The sequence below is a fragment of the Hippoglossus stenolepis genome, chromosome 11, assembly GCF_022539355.2.
Source record: "Hippoglossus stenolepis isolate QCI-W04-F060 chromosome 11, HSTE1.2, whole genome shotgun sequence".
In the NCBI taxonomy this organism is placed as follows: Eukaryota; Metazoa; Chordata; class Actinopteri; order Pleuronectiformes; family Pleuronectidae; genus Hippoglossus; species Hippoglossus stenolepis.
The window spans coordinates 19,877,791-19,895,838 of NC_061493.1; the positions used below are offsets into that span (position 1 = coordinate 19,877,791).

General features: G+C 43.2%; 1 protein-coding gene across 10 annotated transcripts in view; it reads left to right on the forward strand.

The window, feature by feature from the left end:
• Positions 1 to 18,048, forward strand: part of LOC118118056 (receptor-type tyrosine-protein phosphatase mu) — a 149,750-nt gene that overhangs the window by 104,064 nt on the left and 27,638 nt on the right. For 5 of the 10 annotated variants that reach the window (XM_035170861.2, XM_035170858.2, XM_035170864.2 and 2 more), the window contains 6 exons: positions 7,223 to 7,440; positions 10,250 to 10,330; positions 10,886 to 10,912; positions 12,774 to 12,785; positions 13,994 to 14,187; positions 15,823 to 15,831. In XM_035170861.2, coding sequence (XP_035026752.1) covers positions 7,223 to 7,440; positions 10,250 to 10,330; positions 10,886 to 10,912; positions 12,774 to 12,785; positions 13,994 to 14,187; positions 15,823 to 15,831 — 541 coding nt within the window. The remainder of the gene's footprint in view (positions 1 to 7,222; positions 7,441 to 10,249; positions 10,331 to 10,885; positions 10,913 to 12,773; positions 12,786 to 13,993; positions 14,188 to 15,822; positions 15,832 to 18,048) is intronic. The other 5 variants (XM_035170862.2, XM_035170868.2, XM_035170865.2 and 2 more) reach the window with 3 other exon arrangements.

Here is an 18,048-nt window from a genome sequence, read left to right on the forward strand (position 1 = left end):
CCCCCCCCCAAAAAAATCAGTCGATAACCCTGTAGCATGAGCTGACATGTTGACCGTACCAATTGGGCCCCATGCGCATGTGATGATTTATTCTCCCCTCTCTCCATCCTCTCACGATGTCATCACACCATCTCAGCCCTCACGCTTTTCCCTGCTTTTTTATTTCCGAGCATGTTCTCTTGGGTTACTGCACGTCCATCCCATCGATCCTACGGTGATGGTGGAGTTGTGTCTTTTTAGCCCGACAGGAACGTTTGAACAAGCAAGATGTGAGCACGCACACCAGCCTCCTCTGTATTTACATGTGTGCGACATCATAAAAACAAAAGCCGCGGCGCCGCTTGATTCGCTCTTAATACAACAGATGATCCCGCATCACACCTCTGAATGGTAAAGAAGCTTATTCTGCAGCTCTGCCTTCGCCGCCGCCGCCGCTCCCTCTGTACAGTCTTTGTGACGGATGCCAACTAATCTGTGTTGAGATGACTGTGATCAGAGGGGAGAATGGAGGCTGCCTCGCATCAAAGAACATCTCAGAATACACCTGGAGATAATACTACTCTGAATACGCCGCGTGTCACTCACGCTAGATCACAGCTGTCTTGAATGGAAAACCCGGTGACTTAGAGGAGTGGTGTCATCAAAGCTGTGAGCGCACGTTGGCCGCGCTACGCGGGAAGAGATGCCAGTGAAACAATCCAAATATCTTTTTTTTTGTGTTTTTGTTATTTTAATTATTACGTGTGTGTGTGTTGGTTTCGTGGCTTGGTGCCAGTGTGCATGCAGCTGTATCAAAACAACCCCGACAGTAATTCATTGAATTTTACTGTGTTTCATCATGGAGCTGCCTCCAGAATAGTCAGCTGGGAAGAGCTGCAGGAAAGTTGGGGATTTATTTGCTAATTTTATATCTTGGACGAGTCTATTCCTGCATTAGAAGGACATTAAATCTTAGATGAGGGTTTGTTTGCTTTAATTGACAGCGTTTCAGTTTGGGTTTTCTGGCTCCGAGACAATGGGCGGGATGGTGTGAAGCCAAATCGCAGGCTCAGTAGTTAAGGCATCAGAATGGACGCTGGGTTTGCTGTTAGGATTTCAGAAGAAAGGCTCTGCAGGGCTGCAGATGTTGTGACTCCGCTCTACAGCTAACAAGACTATACAGTTAGAGGACATGAAGTATTAATGATCCTCGTGTGGGAAAGTGCCACGAGAGCAGCAGATTCTCACAGATAATTGATAAAACACACTTCTGCAAATGTAGTTTGAGTTTGCAAAATCAAATATATGATTATTTAAGCTATTTAAGCTGCAACAAGGGACAAAGAACCTCGCACAACTGTTGATGGAAAATCTACAGCCCCTTTAATTTTAGTGCAAGATTGTTTTTACATTCATAAATGGCTTATTTAAAAAGTTAGAATTCACTTGACAACCATTTTGATGATAATTTAATTGATTGAGTCCCTTCCCCTGCAGCTGCAGTATTTATTTTATCAGACACGCTGCAATTTAATAGTTTGATTTCATTTTAAATGATTGTTAGCGTCTTTTTTCCTTATTTGTCACATTTTGGTGGAGTAAATTAATAAAAGTAAGAATAAAAGTAAGAACTTCATAATACCTCTTTAGCTAAATTCCTCAGGCCAATAAGAGTTGGTCCAGGTTTGCATCATGTGGTAAAAGAATCAGGGTGAAGATTTAAAACAAGCCTCTCCTCATATCTGTCTCTGGTGTTTAACGTGGACAGAGCTAAGGCGTCTCAACTTATTTCTGAAGCAGATTAAACCTAAGATGTTGCACATATGCAAAGTTTATATTGTCAAATGAATAATAGACTGCATTCTGCAGAAGCTCTCCTCCTCCAGAAGCTTCTCTGAAGTGTTCATCAGCGCTTCTGATGACAGCCCTGTTGCCAGCCATGAGATTACAACACCTCTATGATTGATGAACCCCATTAATGCTCTCACGCATTCATCAAAGTCTTTTTTAAAGAAAATCCTGCGTTCGCCAAAATATGCACTTTAGGTGGATTGCCAGAGTCCAGTGGCTGCGGGGGCTACCGGCACGCACCACATCAGTCAGGGGGCTCATTACGGATGCAGTCACATGTGTGATCAAATATATGACCATCCTTTAATCAGGTGGCCACTGTGGCCACTGCGCCCGCTGCTGCTGGGTACGAGAGGGAGATCACCTGGCACCGGGTTGCAATCGGGTCTTTATTCCTGTGAGCATGGGATTTATCCACCAAGCGACAGGCATGTTAAGTGGAAATATATTTACTGTATTAATTTCCCTAAACCACAGGTGTGCTATATGAAATACTTTATTTATTATTCGTTTTAATATTTTAGTTATTTCTCAATGGAAAACCTATAACGTCAAGAATAAAAAACTATATCCACACTACAGCTGAACACGTTTAAACTAGAAACAGATTTTAAAATGTCTTGATTACATTAAGTAAAGTACAAGCTGTAGAAAATGTGTCAATTTACCTTAGCAGCTGCACTAATAGACAGTTGCAGCTACAAGTAAATTCATTCTTGACATTAATCTCTTTATTGTACTAAGTCAATTTGATTTTCAATGTGATTTGCATAATACAATATTTTTCTATGAACAAAGGATTCAATTACTATGTCAAATATGAAAGGAGCTGACTGGAGGGATGTCTCTACAGAACTTTTTAGAAAGTTTAGGAGGATTGTTTTCATATATATAAAAGCTTTTAATACTCCAATGTACATCATCTATCCAGCACCTAACAGCAGATGTATATAATAAGCAACTAGCTGGGTAATATTGTGGCACTTTTAGCAGCTGAAGACCCAAATGCATTCCTCAGGAGTTGGTGGAGACCAAAATTGAGCTAAAAGCAAAGTGAGGATCAGACTTGTCTAAATGTCAAGTTGCCAGAAACCAGATTCCAAGTGAATTCTAATGTTGCTCTTTGTCTGCTGGATGAATAAAGAGGCAACTTTTCACTAATACCTTCATCATAACAGCTGATTATATGTTCGTATTATGCACATAACTTGTTCCACTGACCCAAAGCAACTAAAACATTAGTAATACTGCTTGGATTGATAATTGTTTTTTAAAAATTAGCAGAAAGGACTGATTTCTATAATTCTGTGTAAGGATAACATAGCATCTGTCTAATATTTGGTTGTATCGGCTCATTAAAACTCATTTTAGGGGTTGTATCATGTACATCCCTTTAGGCAGGATGAGTACGTACATACATGTCTTTCCAGAGTCATATCAAACTTAGAAATAGAAAAGAAATAAATAGATGGAGCCATGTTTTTAGTATTTGTAGTAATGTTTAATGTTAAAATATAACAAAAGGAACCACGGACAGTGAGATACGTAAATCACCATTGTGATTCTTTAGAAATCTTTCTTGTCATTATCACCCATCTCGCACTCAGTCAGAACGGGAGGCCTCCTAAACGCACCGTGTATAACACAATGTGCTCAGGGCGAGCACCTTGATTAAACCTTACAAGACGAACATGCAGCAGGAATCACATTAATTGGTACAAGCCTTGCAGATTTTTTTTTTTTCCACCTACGAGCTCTGCATGTTGATGAGGAGCGGGAAGGAGGAAGAGCAGCTCGGGGCAGAAAATAATGACATTTTAAATGCATACATCTTTAAAATAATGTTCCACTTACACAACATGTCTGTCACAGGTTTAGCACGATACACAAATCAGTTTCTTGTTGTCAGAATAGGAATTTTAGAGGCATTACGATCAATAAGGCAATCACTGTTGATTTAAAAGTAAAATAAATGAGACTCTACAGTGTTTTTTACATTTCAGACTTATTTTAAAACGTAGACACATATTTTAAACAGTAAATTTAACGTTGCAATGCGACTCCTCAAGTTGTTTCTCTTTCTTTGTGCAAATTCATTCCTATTTTTGGATGAGGAGGCAAAAAAAATGAAGAGGAAACGCTTTTTTTTTATTGTTTGTTTAAAAAAAGCCCAGTTGTACAGAATCAATGAAGCAATCACGTCAGCAGATAAACAGAACAGTTGCAGCAATAAATACTCTGCTTTGATAAATATCAGTTCTTCTGCTGTGTTCGTCTTCTGATGCGAGTAAATACGGCAGAAAGGTGACGGATGAACAGACAGAGTTTGTGGAAGAAGGTGATAAAAAGATGGAGGAAAGTTTGAAATGAGACAAAACAACCAGTGAAATGCCCCCACTGGGTTAATCAAAGATGCTTTTGTTGCCCCTCCCAGCTGGGTGTCAGTCATCACGTACATGCGTGCGGGCACAGATGTGCGCGCATCGTCTAATGAAGCCTTCTTTGTCCCGACGTCACAAGGTTTGGGCTGCTCCCGCGCTGAAATGAGGCCCCACCACGCTGAGCTTGAGGTTTTTGAAGATCTCGTTTTAGAAGCTGCGGCGGCGTCACCTCCCACCGAACAGACATTCTGGCGAACGCACACACACACACACACACACGCGATCTGAGCGACTTCCCTTTTTCTGTTGTAGCTGAACTCATGGAGTTAGGAGCCACTGCTCACTTAGATCCCAGATACACCAGGCCTGTCATGTGCTGAACTGCAGACGGTCTCTCTCTAATGAGGGTTGCCTGTTATAGTTACCTGCCCCGTGTTTGCTCACTTTACTCCTGTGCACACGTCTGCGCCATCTGTCTTTTAAATATTCAATGACGTTCGGAGAAATTTGTGATTTTATTGTCGGGCATGTCTGCGAGTAAATCAATTACTACAAATGTTTGTTTTTTTAACATGTGCGGCTTTAAGCTATAACCATCGTGAGGATATGATGAATCGTCGCATTCATCAACAGGCGCAAACACTCCCACTGTACACTTCCTTTTGCCATCGCTCTCAGCACATCAGACCCTGTAATATAGTCATCTATCATTACATTCTCCCTCCTTACAAATGAGGGGAGAATAGCATGCCAATTAATCTTCATCTAACACCCACCGTGCTTAGCAACCATCTCGGTATTGCCGGTGCTCTCCTGGTTTTGGCTCCGGTGTCTGTGCAGCCTTGTTTATCTGCGACTCTCCCACTTCAACTGTCACACAGGCCAGGAAACACACGGAAATCCAAGTCCTGGCAGATGCAGGAATGAGAATAGTGATACAGTATTAAAAACCTGGTTCTAAACAGCCCCCTCATGAGCTCACACTGTGCAGAATCATTCTTGATATTGCCTGGGGTGCACACGTCTCCCCCTCCCCTCCTCACTCTGTCCTATTACAATATGAAGCCATAATGGGGGTGAAAGACACGATTGCCATTTTGTTCCCGACTTTAATTGCATATTAAAGACAGAAAGTGGGTCCAGCACATGAAAATGTCACTACTTTGTCACTTTCCTTTCTGAAGAACGGAAGAACTATTAGCCTCACGTCGCGGCCTTCAGAGCAAATGACTGTTTGAAGGCAGCGGGGGCCCGCCGCCATATGGCACGAGACAGCGACGGAATTGAACAAACAGGGGAGATTTGCGAAAACAAAGCAGCAGGAGTGCATCATTAGACAGCAGTTGTCCGCGAGAGAGACTGCAATTCAAACAGGCAGAGGGGTCACACAGAGAGTAACAAAGTGCGAGGATCAGTGTGAGGGCTGCCATAGTTAATTTTTACACCACTTGCTCCCCTCCAGCTACAGAGCAGCGGCAGGCATCGGGTACGGCCGCAGCTAAAGTATGTTCGCGCTCAAGCTGTTTGCCATTTTTTCTGTTGTGCAACTTCTGTGGAAATATTGGAAGGCGGGGGAGAGGGGGTTAAGTCTTCAGAGTTATAATGCGATGCATTATTTGACTCCTTCCTGGAGGAGGTCAGAGATTCAGAGATTCAGAGATTCACGCCAGACACTTGAAAACAAAGTTGATAGAATCAGGAGGAGATGAGCAAATTCAACATTTTCACATGAATGTGCTACATGGAGCAAACAAGACTCCATGTAGCTTATATGTATTTCTTATACAAGAAATGTAAAAGAAAGATTTTTGATTCCGCCACTTACTTTGCATCCACACCAAAGTTTAATGGGTTCTTCCCAGGCCCAGGTCCCATCCTTCCAAAGAAGTTGGTAGAAATCTTTAGTTTTTGCTTAATCCTGCTAAAAAAAACAACTGGAACAAGATAGAAAACCACTGCCAAAGCCCAACAGGCCCCTCAATTCAATCAAGCTGCATATAAACTGCACACACTAACATACGTTATGAAAATCTAAACTTGCAATGTTCTGGATTGGCCCCTTTGTCTTGATCCTTCCACCAAGTAACCAAAACATAACCGAATGATAATCTACACAGTCATAGTAGCTCTTTGGTGCTGTATTAATGCAGCAGTCTTTGAAGATAATGCTATATAGAGATAATATAGGGTCTCTAAAGTTTACATTTAGTCATAAGTCAAACAATTGAAGTTATATTTTTGACTTGCTGATATAAATCATTTTAATTCATCCTCTGAAGACCATGAATCGACACCAATTGATGTAGAATCCACTGAGGGGAATATATTTCAGTCTGGACTGAGCAGAGTGCAACACACTACACACTGAAGGCAACACAAAAACACACACAACATCAATGAAAGGATTCTCTGTATGAGAATGTTTGCAGGAGCTCGTGATTGATTCTGTTTTTCCAGTGTGAGTCGGTGAAATGAAGCCAGCAGGTGATGTGTGAGCGCAGCAGCTGCTTTAATATGAAAGTCGATCTCCCGACGGCGTCTGTGTGCACACATATGTACATTTCTGTGTGTGTGTGTCAACTGCACAGTGCTTTAATGCTGTTTGATTAGGAGCAGATAGTTTGTAGGTTCCGGCACATCAACCCAAAGTAGGTCAATAAAAGCAGGTTGACTGTTTCAGTTCAGCGTTCACAACTCCTATTCTCCCTCTGCCCCCGAACACGCGGCTAATTTTAAATCATCAGGGCCTGCTGATGTAACTGGGTCAGGGTGTCACACCTTTCCACTTTCTCAAGGATTTATATTCCCCTCGCTTGGAAAAAGTCATCTGGAGCCTAATAAACCTTAATGTGGCCACAACCCGGGGCACATTAGCTCTGCAGCCAACTCATTACATCCATGAGTCATCGCCACCAATATCATATCAGATCCATTCAAGTGCAGTCATTGTTGTGTTTGTCTGATTGTGTGTGTTTTTTTTTATTTTTTCCATCTCCCCTCCCTGTGTGAAGGAAATTGGCCAAGAAGCGCAAGGAGACGCTGAACAGCACCCGGCAGGAAATGACCGTGATGGTCAACTCCATGGACAAGAGCTACACGGAGCAGGGCACCAACTGCGACGAGGCGCTGTCCTTCATGGACACACACAGCCACACGCTGAACACACGCAGCGAGTGTGCGCTCACACTCAACGGTCGCAGCGAGTGCACCCTCACGCTCAACGGTCGAGGTAAGACAGGCCAGCGTCGGTTCATACCTGCCTTTCTACGGTCTCACACACACACACACACACACACACACACACACACACACACACACACAGGACAAGCTGGAGGCAATTTATTTGGTTTGATCAGGTGAGACGGAAATCAAACTTGGCTGCACAGGAAGTGGTCACACTGGGACAACCTGAACGCTGGATTAGGAACATGCTCAGGGGAAGAAAAAAAACTAAAAACTCCGTCTCGGTTTGAAATTGTCTTTTTCAAAGTGAACATTCACGTCACGGAGTCACATTTGTTTTGACGTTTCCCGACACAAATCTCTAAATTTGCAGAATTTCTTTTGTTATCACGATCCCTTATCACAACCAGTTGCATAAATCAGGTTTGAAAATGGATTTTTAATGAAGAACTGTTCCTCTTTCAAACTTTATTCTCTTCATGCAAATGGTTTGACGGTAATTTTGTAGCTTTTGAAATCCTACCTGCAGTTACCGGTGCCGGTGGTTTGGTGGAGAAACAGCTTCTTCAAAACAGTTGGACAGAATTTCCTTTCATTTGACAGAAAAGGCTTTGATTAACATTTTGAAAAACGATTTTCTTTTCTTCAACAGGAAGCTCCCGGGGGGGGGTTCGTTCTGTCCGTTTTAACATTAATTTCTGTTAAATGAAATAAAAGTAAACTACATAAATGATTGACTGTGTGGATTCTGCACCACCGTTGGTCAGCTGTGGTAATAATTGTGTAAACGCTTGTTAATGGCCTGGAGCGAGTCTGGTATCTTGATCAATAATGAAGACATCTCAAAATCCCAATCTTGACCTCGGAGCTTATCAATAAACATGAACACGAGCAGAAGCCCGGCCCCGCTCTGTTTCCAATTCATGGAGGAAACGCACAACACATACTAGATGGGCTCCGCTGCGATAACCTACTAATTTTCTCCGTCCCAGGTTAAAACTTAATACGTTGCTGATCGACAGCTCGGCTAAATCTGCACCCGGGGCTTGACCTGGTATAATCCGGGGGCAAAAACCATCAGATTAAAACTGCACAGCAGCTTCTGTCTCCGCACCCCTGCAGGGGATGAGCCCCAAAGATGCTCTGACCTTGATTAACTGTCTGTTAGTGTGGATGCTCAAATCTGTCTGCCAGCGTAAATGATTTAAATGCATTACTTCTCCCTCTGCCTGTCAGTGTAATGTTAATGCTCTGACCTCCAGCCTGCTCGTCGTGACCTTATGTGGCTGTCAATAGTGTCATTTTGCCTCAAAACATCACGGCTGAACGAACTGAACTCACAAACACAGACCCTGTTAGTGACAGCTGACTGTAAATGCTGCTGCTCGGGTACAGTCAATACCCGGCAGCAGTGGGAATTCACTCAAATACTTTCTTCTTTACCATTTCTATTAAATACTACTTCATACTGATGTACTTTTTACTGCACCAAATTTGCAGCTATAGATCCTGATTTTGTAGATACAAAATTCACTTCAATTACTGTCCTTGTAATGTCCTTAAGACGCAGTAGTATAATTATTTATAAAATATATATATATATATGTATATAATACTGAGTTATTTGTTGGTTGATTCCTGTGGGGATTATTCTGCTTTCTAATGATTACACATGTACTTTTTAGAACTTATTAGTTGATCGAATCACTTCAAAAATCACTTGTTCCCAATTTGAATATTTGCTGTTTTTCTAAATGCATTTGAATTTTGGATTGTTGGGTTTCTGAATATCTCAACTTGGGCTGAATTTGACATTTTATTGAAAAATCAAGAAAGTAAGTTGAACTGATGATGGAAACAAGTGGTAGTTTCAGTCTTATTCTTGACGATGTAACTTCAAAAAGAAGAATTAAGACGGACAAACTTTTTTTTACGAGTTAGATTCATAGAAACTCTTTTCAATAAACACACAAAACACTTTACTCCTACAGTTTTATTTATTCTTGTTTATGCTGCATAATGTTCGCAAACTTTAGACATAAAGTGCAGTAACACAAAACTGAATCATTTTCGTATTTTTACGACCATGAACACATCAAAGATTAAACATCTGAAAATAAAATGCAATATCCCTCGAAAATATGGGCTTTTCTTTTTTAACTTTTTAAATACACGCATAGACTTTCAATAAAAAAGTAAAAATGTAACTATTACTTTTTAATTGTGTATATGTGTGTATAATTCGTGCAACTAAATTTTTTAGCTCCTCAGAAATGTTCAATAATGACATTCCGGGTGGTGATGACGGCACATTTGTACATTTCTAAAGCCACCTATGTCATTCAGGATGTGTTTTGAGTTCCCAGCAGCTTCATTCTTTGTTAAATTGACAAAATGAGAAAGTCAAACTAACAGTTTGTGGCAGCAAAGAAGGAAATCATGCATGTGGGGTGAGGGCAGTTTAAAGGATGCTTAACAAAGGCAAGATTAAAATTTATAAAAAGCAAAAATCTACCTTAATTACGCTGGATTTCAGAGTAAATTTGTACTTGCATGTGAAGGATCCATTCACTCAAATTTCAAAGAAACACATTTTCTCATCTGACTGTAACAGTTTGATTTGCTCAAGGTCTCGGCTGCCTCCGCCACAGTGTGCACTCAAAAACAACAACATAATTTTCCAGAGGAGAACTGAGTAAACATGTTTTCTCGTCAGTTTAGAGACGGAAACGTTTAAGTGTCATTTTGACGGCAGGAATATAAAAGGTGTATTTTTTTTCTATATGTTGCTGTAAAGTTTGAAAAAACCTCCTCCACTGTTGATGCACTGATGTTTTCCTTTGTTGCGTCTGCAGCCGGATCCTCACCCTCTTCCTTCACGCTGCCTAAAGCCAACACTCTGACTACATCCATCCCCCCCAACGCCTACTACCCAGGTAAACACACACTGTATTTCACTACATCACTACAGGAAGAAGTGCGTTGAATACAGACAATAATAGTGTTAATTATATGTTGTTTTTCATGTGAAATACAGTCTAAGGCTGTAATGTGCGACGTGTATTCATCGTTTTCATATGTGCTCAACAAATTAGACAAAGATTTCACTAATGAGAAGGGAGATAAATTGACTTTAGATGAGTTTTCACTCTGCTACATCTCTGCTCATAACCGAGTGGAACTCAGCTCGTCAATTATAGCTTCAATTTCTCCAAATAATATCCGTAATTGTGTGTCTTATGTAATCAGATCACAGCTCATTGATTAGATGGAGTAAAGGGCAGCGAGATTCTTTATTTTTTTTTTAATCAACTAAACTGACTGTATAATTGGCTTTTTCCCGAAAATCATGATAAGTTTCTTGTCGTGTAAGTTTGGCAAAGCTGTTATTGCTGCTGTTGTTTTTCTGTGGGTTTGTCTTTGCTTCTTTTATTGACTACAACTCTCTTTCCTCCTCCGACACCTGCACTTGTTTTGGGGGGTATGAGCAGATCCCTTTGTGCCAACCGCCATCCTAGGTGAGACACATTTTCCTTTTTCCCATTTGCTGTTGATGATTTACTCTTACAGTCAGTCTTAAAGTGAAATGACAGAGTTACATAACATTCATACGATCGCTGTTTGAAAACGTATCTGTGAGGATTGAAAAAAAAGAAAAAGCACACTCTTCTTTTCTTTTTTTTCCCATTTTGAGTTTTTTGGTTTGGCTCTTTTACAAAAGATGGCTTCCTCACCTTCATACCTGCCTGCTGCTTCTCCTCCTCCTCCTCCTCCTCCTCCTCCTCCTCCCTCCTTCCCTCCTTCCCTCCTCCCTCCTCCCTCCCTTCCCCCCTCCCCCCTCCCCCGTCAAACGAGAGGCTCTCCCTGGGCTGAGGCTGGCTTCACTCCATCCCATCCGCATTGCGTGTCGTGCGTGTGATGTCACATCCGTGTTTGACCTCTCATATGCATGGACAGACATGTGGACTGGATGTGGGGGGAGTGTCTAGGGAGGGGAGGGGAGGGCGGGGGTTGGTCAGAAGTGGTGGTGGCGGTGGTTTGGGGGTCAGAGTTCGCCCCCCTCTCCGCCGAGGCTACAGTCGCACAGCAGCGGCACTGAGACGGAAACATAAAAAAAAAAGACGGAGAAAAAGCTGTCTTAGCCGAAAATTTCCCCCGCCAAAAAAATGGTTTCGCGTTCGGTCTGAACGTCGAGCATTGGCTGTGCCGCCCTCCCCTCCCTCCCCCTCCCTCCTCACTACGCATTCAACTCCCCTCCCTCCTCCTCCCCCACCCCACACAAAACAACAACCTTTTCTATTATTCTTTTTAAAGTCGCTCCCCCCTGCCTTTGGCTAACTGCTAGTTGACCTACTTTGTTTTTGTTTAGCGTTTACTCAGTGATAAGATAGAATAATAAAAAAGCGTTTTGTTCTTCTGGTTAATTATCAGCGGCCCTTTGTGGAATAGATGCAGAAAGACGCTGGATGCTCTTCTAGCAGCAGAGCTCATGATGCAGCTGTAAGTGGGGCACTAGCGCTGAAATAGTTCAATACTCGAGGCCACGTAGAGAAAAAGACGCAGCAGAGCAACTCTGCACCAGCTTCACCGAAAGCACCGCAACCGCACTTCCAGTCATAGGGCATATTATTTTCACATAAGAGTAACTCCGAGCGGCGTCTTTCATCAGCGCCGCGGTGACAGCTGCTTATGTTAGTTCCGCGCTTAATGAAGCGTGCAACAATTAACATGAAATTACGGCAGCCAGAAAAGGTTACATGCCCTCAGTTGTGACACGCTCAGTCACAGCATTGTCTCATCAGCTCAGGTTAACGATCAAAACTGATTTAGATCGCCGAGAAGCGGTGGCGTTTTTAAAATTTTCTTTTTTGATTTTGCCCGCTCGTGGCTTTTTTTTTAAAGAATCTAGAACACAAGGTGTAAATACAGGTGTCACCGCGAGCACATGCAAATATAATTACGGCAATTCAGAATGTCAGGACACTCAGATTTAATTGGCTCCGATCGAATTTTTTGCAAGTTGCCCGATCTGAAACAATTACAGCTTGTTCCAAACGAGTATTCCACCTTTATTTTCTCCCTTGAAATCCATGACTTCCTTGTTTTGTTCTTTTTACTTTTGTCTTGCACTGTTGAAATTGCCCCATCCATCCACTCGACATCCCCCACCCCACACCCCCCACCCCTTGACGAGGCTTTCTACCTGTAGGCGGTTTGGACTGAGGAGGCATGTGATCTTGCCCTGTAGCGTAGCTCTAAAAAAAAACAAAAACTGTAACAGGTTCTCATGCTGTATTGTTGCTTATCCCCTCTCTCCTCTCTCTTCTCCTCTCTTTCTCTTTACATACATAACCTCTTATGTATCTGCTATCTAAAAAGTGCCCATTAATGGTAAGTTTTCCCAAGTGGGCCCTGGGTTTGGGGGAAGGAGGTGGTGTTTGACTCAGAGAGCAGGCCGACAGGGAGAGGCTGCTTCTGACATGGACATTACGACATTTCTTGCATGACCAGTGGACATGTTAGCATTTCACCACCCTCTGTACCGTGCCACCAAGCCACCATTAGCCTAGCATGGTCAAAGTACGTACAGTGCCCCATGGCAGCATCACCCCATGCATTCTCCTCCCATCTCCGCTTCCCTCCTGGGTTGTTGTTTTTTTTTTATTATTCTTTCTTTTTAGGTATGATTTTCTTTTTTCGTTTACATTTTTTTTTGGGGCGGGGGGGGAGACTGGGTGGCAGGGGTTTGACTCCACGCTGTGTCTGTGTGATGCTTCCGACGGTGCCTGCTGCAACATGCTCACTGTGGCCCCACCGCACCCCCTCACATCCTCCTCCTCCATGTTTCTGGACACCCTCCATCGTCCGCTGGCTCCCCCACAGCATCTGTGCCTCATGTCTGCCACTGACTGGATTACAGTATGGAAGAGCTGGAGTGGACGCTCACTCGCAAAAAAAAAAAATCTGAGCTGCAGCCCAAACCAGCATACTGTACCGCCAGTGGAATAAATACCAAAAGTTGTTTTACAGCATCCTCATGTGAAATTTAACAATCGCTCTTCTGCTGAGGGCCACTGGTGCATTTTTATTCTGACAGTCGCCATATTAAATGCTCATAGTGAAAGTGCTGTGCTTAAAGAGCCTTGTTCTTTAATGGCTTGGTACAGTGGGCTTCTGATATTACAGCCACACATTGAGACAGATGGACCTGAACCTTCTCACCACATGACTCATCCTATTACTCAATGATGTTGTGTTGTTATGACCATCCATAACAAACAGATTACTAGCAGAGAGTTGTTTGTCAATCTGGAGGGTGGTGACATAATGCTTAACAGTAAATGAGATAATGTGCCATCTGTCAATGGCAACAGTTGTGAGTGAGAAATGATCCGGTAGAGGACCGGCCGCACCTGATCCCAGAACTTAAGTTTTATTCGACGAATAAACTCATAAAATGCAACCGACATTTACTGCTGCAAGCATCATGTCACCCGTATGTGTCTTATGACGTTGTGCTAATGAGCCACGTGAGGTTCCGCTCCTACGTCTCCGTCCTGACCTGCCCTGGCCTTGTGTCTGCGTTTGTGTCCCCGCAGATGAGAGCCAGAACATGGGCAGCGACACCAGCAGCCTGGTGCAGTCGCACACTCACTCCCTGAGGAAGCGGGAGCCGGTGGACGTGCCGTACCAGACGGGTCAGCTGCACCCGGCGATCCGCGTGGCCGACCTCCTCCAGCACATCACCCAGATGAAGTGCGCCGAGGGCTACGGCTTCAAGGAGGAGTACGAGGTAGGACGCCGCCCCCGCCCCCGCCCCCCCGCTGCCTGTGAAGGTCGCAAAACACAAATAAAGCCCCGGTGATGGACTTGTAACATCACCATGGAGATTGTGGAGTGGAGATGTTGATCAATCTAAAACGAGGCTTCATCTGTGTTTCTCTCTCCGTGTCTGTCTCCCGCTCTTTCTGTCTGCCCCCCCGTCTGTTTTGCACTGCACAGCAGATCTGTTTTGTTTCTCCCCAGATGCACTTTTATGATAAATTGTTAATGTAGCCCGTCCCAGTGTGTTTACGGTGTGATTCGTTTTGTTGTTCATCTGTTCCGTGTTGTTTACAGCGACTGTGCATTCTCGTCTCCCCCCCCCCCACCCCAGAGACTCAGCTACAGACTAACATGAATTTCCCAAAAAGAATAAATCCCCTCTCTCGCCACGTGTTCGCCCGCGTCCCCTCCTTTATCTGTATCGGGTCCGATTAGACACCGGCGACGGCGGCCTGCTGCTCTCTCAAGACTGTTGTCGCACAACAGCGCAGCAGCGTAATGTGACACCAGGCCTCTCGCTGACACCAAAACAAAAGATTTCCCCCCAGAAGAGCATCAGTCTCATTTCCCCTCATTAGTGCGGGAGGCTGGCAGGGCTTGGCGGCACTCCAGCCTCCTCGCCATCCCTCAGCACAACACCAGGCAGCCTCGTCTCACCCTGACGCCAGGTTGGAACAGACTGGCTCCGAGCTATACTTAATAAATCCCTCTTTCGAAACATCTAATGTGCATCACTTGCATCTTTCGATCTCTCGTCGCCCGGCATCTTTTCACCGATAGGGCTGCCTCTTTTTTTTTTCATATTTACAAATGGAATACTTATATTTATCACCTTTCTTTATCTTCTTTCCTTATCAGGATCCAACTACCTCATCTTCTCTTTTCTCAACCTTCATCAGATCTCTCTCTCCGTCCTCTCGGCTCGTATCCTTCCCTTCTTTTGTGCTTTCTCTCTCTGTCTCTTAATGTCTTTCCCTGTAACTCACTTATCCACACCTCCCGCACTCCTCTCCTGCTTTCCCTTTCCCGCTCTTCATCTTCCTCCCCGCTCAGTCTCACTATGTGCGAGCCAGATTTATCAGTAATTAACTCCCCACGTCCCCCTCATGACTGCAGAGTTAAATAATGCAGCCTCCCATTGCTACCTGCAGCATGAGATCATTGAAGGGCTGGAGTGCTTTGGGCTGCCCTCCGGGCCTAATCCATTATGGATAAAGGTGTTTTGGGTTCACGCGACCGGCGTCGTACAAACGCTAAACAGTCAATCAAGAGGAAACAATGCCACAACCAGAGATTGGCCCCTGCCCCCCTGCTGTCACCTGTAGCTGTCCAACAGAAACAGAAAAGGGCCTGTGAGATGCTCAAAGTGTGCGATGGAGCTCATTCTCTCTCGGCTAGAGCGACGAATTTGTATGTTGTGTTCCTCTGCTGTCTCCTCTACATCAATCTGTCTTGAGGTTAACGCCCCTTTGAACCGTTTTTTCTGATTTCTGATGATAAGACTATGGAGCCTCGTGCACCTCTCAACCTGTTAACTTACCCTGTACTATATCTCTCTCTGACCCATGCTTCTTGTTATTCTGTACGTTTAACTTTGGATCAGATAAACGAGGTAAGCCCAAACTTTTGGTTATTTGTGAGTTTTTTATTATTATTATTATTATTTTAGACTTGCAGATGATATCACAAACCTGACAGATTGATTGTGCTTGTTTGGCTGAATTTAAAGCCCTGTGGGGTTTAAAATACAACGTCTCACGTATACTGATCTGATCTGAAAAAAGGGGCTTTTACCAACAGAAGCTATGCAAAGTTACCAAACTATCTGACAGTGTACAGATGATGCAATGTGTTCAGCAGTGACATTTTGTTTTTCCTTTTAACTCTTGTCCTGTCTTGTCTTGAGAATGTCACTGTGAAATGTTTCCCCTTGATCAGGAAGTGTGAGATCCACAAATGCTTCACAGCTCACAGAGATTCAGATGTTGCTTTACAAAGCTTTTCAAAAGAATATTTTAAAACACGAAATGCAACCAGAGTTACTCGGAGAAAAATAAGAAAAACATGAAATCTGAATGGTTTGGAAAAAGAATAGACTTTACTACAGTTTATTCTCATAACTCAACAAATGTTTTTATTATCATGTAACCAAACCAACCACGTACTGATATGATCTGGAAATTGGAAAAACACAATGAAGGCCACACTCATGGTGTGAACTTTTCAAAAGCTTTATAAAAAACATATTTCATACAAACTAAAACTAAATATTTTGCATGTCTACATTTTTTTGCACATTGTGTACAGTTTGAAAACAGAAGCAGAAAAACAACTTTCAACACATCAGTAAATGTGATGTCGTCGCATTGTATTTCCACTTATTTTTAAGCTCTGTTTCAGTGGAGATGTGTTGACGTTAAATTCAAGCTCAACCAGGAATGACACTAGTCTAGTTTGAATGAGTCTCCTGTTCTCACACCATGCGAGTCAATTAGTTAAATTCAGGAACAAATTCGCACAAAACAAGTCTTTGTGAAAACTAAATATTTTGCATATACATTTTTTTGCATTGGCGCACAGTTTAGTAGAAGCGAGAAAACAACTTTCCAACTGCATCCGATAAAATGTGATGTCGTCATCGCATTTCACTTGTTTTCAGCTCGTTTCAGTGGAGATGTGTTGACGTTCGTTAAGCTCCAACCACGAATGAGCACTAGTCTGGTTTGAATGAGTCTCCTGTTCTCACACCGTACACGAGTCAATTAGTTAAATTCAGGAACAAATTCGCACAAAACAAGTCTTTGTGTTGCCATCCCTCGTGTTTTTCTTTCCTTACTTTTCCACGGTGTGTATGCTGAGCGCTCGGTTGTTGCCGTATGTAGGTTTTTTTCGTGGTTGTTTGCAGAGAAAGTGATGTGCAATGCAGACAAACTGTGCTGGGACTGGAGTACAGCAGGTAGTCTGTAATTAAAAGCACACTAAGTTGGATCTGGGCCAATGGGAATAATTTGTGGATGGTGAACGACTTCCCGCAGATGCACTGAAACAAAAAAAAACACTGTAAAACACATCACAGACCTTTTTCATCAGAATAGTTTCACATGCGGAGCCATCCGTTGTTTTTCCATCTCTGTCAGGTAACCAATTATTCCCAGTGTGGGTGTGTAGCCATTAAATTCACATTTCTCTCTCTTTGGACATAAACTAGTACAATGTTTCTCAGAATTTAGGATTCAAACAGCTGGAGGAACGAGGCTGCAGCCTCTCAGACAGGCAGGGTCACTCGGTTTAAGAGAAAGCGATTATAAAGTTGCCAGGTAACGCCTTTCAGATTGAGGATGATTCGTCATCAGAAGCTGGATATGAGACTCGTATCCTTCAGAGTGACAGAGAGGACGACATTGGCCTGTGCATTTACTCCAGACATACAGGAGGAGAGGCTTGTGTAATGTATCCCTGAGACAAGCGTCCATCTTCCCAGGAAGGATGGGACGTATCTTTAGCATATAAAAGCTGTTTCTCAGTGAAATCACTAATCCTTAGGACTTAATATGGGAATTTGTCCTTGTGAGGTGTCTGAAAGGCCTTTATTTGCGAGACAAATGGCCGCCGGCTGCCACGGCGCTGAGATGAATGAAACCATCAAGTCCGAGAGCGGCGATGATTGACGACAGAGTGTCCGGCTCCCTCAGACGGGGCGAACCACACCGAAGGAACTCTCCAAACAATCAGTCTAACCTTCCATCAACGCTCTCACATCCTTATTTGCACACGGCCCGCATTCTAATGCACTGGCTGACTTTTCAAATGTGCATTAGCCGACGATCAA